Here is a 2,682-nt window from a genome sequence, read left to right as displayed (position 1 = left end):
CGCCGAGTGACCACTTCTGTATGTCCTCCTTAGCTCCTTCTCTACCTCAGAATCATCAGAAAAATTGTGGGAAGACAGTTCCCCCCTCCGCCGCAACGCAGGTAGTAACTCATTCTTCCTCTCAGCATCATGATCAGCTGTTTTTTTCATCGGATGATTTGGAAGCAAATCATCGGACACCCTCCCCTCATACGCCTTCTTAATTTCGGTAAAGAGGTGGGTGCCATGGAGACCTTTTTTGCTTCCTTCCTGAGTGTGTCCACCTCCAGGTAATGCTTTTTTGTCCCTCTCGTCGCACTTGTCGCGACTGGCAGGATGGGGAATCCACCTGCTGACCTTCTCCACAACTATGTCATCTGTCCTCTCCACAGCTATGTTATCTTTCCTCTCCTCACCGATGCTTCTCTGCCGAAACAAAGAAGAGTCCTCCCTGGAGTGGATACATCCTTCCTTCCCGTCACCCTCCTTTATCGCACTGATGGAGGTGTCCCTATTTAGGGGAGCCTCTCTTTGATCTGCCTGCCCTGCCCTTACGCCTTTCTCCTCTCTTCCCCGCTGTTCTTTGCATTTTATGCGTCCATCCACCTCTTCCCTGTTTGGTGGATCCCCCTTTGGGATTGTCCCAACGGTGGTGTTCTCATCATCGGTCACCACTTCGGCGTAGAAACCATGAGAGAGATTTCCTCTGGGCTTCCTGTGCATCCCCCAAGGGTAGTCTCTCCTGCTTCCTCCCTTTAGAGAGACCTCTTCTACGTCATCACTTTGTACGTCATCCCTTGGAGGGAAAGCAGACGACTCGTGTAGCCTCTCTTCTGTTTCCTGGCTTGTTCGTTCGGATGTCCTGCTCCTTACACATGGCCCCATTCCGGGATTTCCTCCACCCAGTTCGTCCCTTCTCGTCTGTTCGCGCATCGGCAAACTACCACCAATGGAGCCAACAAGGGTAGGATGCGTAACATGGGGAACGTCGACAGTGCGGCCAGCCTGTCCAGTGCGGCCGCCTTCCCCAGTGCCGCTTCTACGCGGGTGCTCCGCTTCTTCACCTCTGCGCTGTTCTTTCATATCCGCCACAGTGCCACAAGAAATGGCGCTGCCAGTAGCGTAACCACCCCTATCATGCGAATGAGATGGTTTCCGTCTTTTATTTTCCAATACCTCCTCTCGATCGACTTTCCTCTTGGAGGCTAAGTCCCAGCTGTTGTTGTTCTTCTGCCTCAGGAGGACATCCCTCTTCTGTGTCAAGTGTGTACGAATGGTTAACGACGGGTTCGTTTTTCTACCTGAACTGTTCAGGCGATTTTCCGTCCTCAATTTTTCATCACACAGATCTGCGCCATGTACGTGAGTGGTGTTATTCCCTTGAGTGTAATAATCTCCCCTCCGAACTAGGCCCCACTTGACTTCTCGTTTCTCTTTCCCTGTGTTGGAAAAGATACTGGGCAGTTGTCTCTGCACGCTAATAAGATTGGCTCTCTTCGTTATGGCATCGGCTTTTTCACTGTGAGGATTGCTCCGATCAGAGCCTCTCGAAGCATACATAACAGCGTGTGCAGAGTTTATTCTCCTTTCGTTATTCGACTTCTCCGCCTGCTGTGGCTGCTCATTGTTGGTTTCCCTGTTCCTGTTCCTTCTCTGCGTTGCATTATCATCGGGGCAGCTCTTTGTGTTTATGCTCACATGGTTGTTCCTTGGCCTGTGTGTATTCATGTTTTGGTAAGGTTTTGGTGGGGGTGACTTGGCTGTCTGGCTGCTTGGCTGCCTGAACGGAAGGAAAGACACAGCTATTTTGTGTTCACCTTCCTTTTTTGGAGGGGGATCTTTCTACATTAGCAGGGTGGGATGGGGAATGCATGAACGTCGGCGTGGACGCAGGCATAGCGTATCTGCCTGCATGCAGGTTTTACATGCCGATTGTGCGGCTGACAACCCCCCTGCGTCCACTTCCCTATCGCACTTGATTACGCGTGGCTATGGGGAGTGGATTCACAAGGGTAAGTGTGCAAACAGAGGGAAGCAAAAAAAAAAAAAAAAGAGAAATCCCTTTCGAAGTGCCTTCCCAGCTGCTAGCCCTTCCACGATAGGGTAAATTTTTTGTTCCATTTTACCCTGCTACGTCATACATGGACGAGGAGCGCATGAAGTTGGCTATGACTAGGCAGGCACTGCCTCACGTTCGACGCACTTCTCTGTTCGCGAGTTGCGCCTCTCTCTTTTTGTATTGTCTTCCCTTCGGCGTGTCCCCCCGCGTGCGCACAGTGTGACGTTCGCAGTGTGCAATGCGTCCTGTGCCGTGGCCCTCTGCAATATGGGCATCGGCATATGCCCCTTCAAAAATGTCCCTTCACAAATGGCCCCTCACAAATGACCCTTCACAAATCGCCGCTTCCAAATCGCAGCAGCCCGTTCGGAGGTCACACTTGCTGGCCATTCTCCAGGGATTTCCCTATTCGCTCATTTTTCTTAAGTGGATTTTTTTTTTTTTTTCACCTCCGTGCTTTGCACATACAGCATTGGTGGTACTAAGCAATGACATCCCCTCTTCCCTTTTTTTTTTTTTTTTCCCCTTTTAATACTTTCCGCGAATGCTGCAAATTCTGCGAACGGCGCTAACTCCACGCTCGTCGCACTTTCCCCCTGTGTGGTTCTCCTCGTGTATATGTCTAAAGGGGACAGGGGGGAAGC

The 2,682-nt window shown here is 50.9% G+C and overlaps 1 protein-coding gene across 1 annotated transcript in view; it reads right to left on the bottom strand.

Moving 5' to 3' along the window:
• The window catches only part of C922_03925 (AUR protein kinase), a gene marked incomplete at both ends in the record, with an annotated part of 7,278 nt that extends 5,571 nt beyond the window's left edge, over positions 1-1,707 (bottom strand). Inside the window, one exon of the mRNA XM_008819512.1 lies at positions 12-1,707. Within this exon, the coding sequence (XP_008817734.1) occupies positions 12-1,707 (1,696 nt within the window). The remainder of the gene's footprint in view (positions 1-11) is intronic.
• Positions 1,708-2,682: the final 975 nt, after the last annotated feature.

The sequence above is a fragment of the Plasmodium inui genome, assembly GCF_000524495.1.
Source record: "Plasmodium inui San Antonio 1 unplaced genomic scaffold supercont1.18, whole genome shotgun sequence".
Lineage (NCBI taxonomy): Eukaryota > Apicomplexa > Aconoidasida > Haemosporida > Plasmodiidae > Plasmodium > Plasmodium inui.
This window is presented reverse-complemented; position numbering and strand designations above follow the sequence as displayed.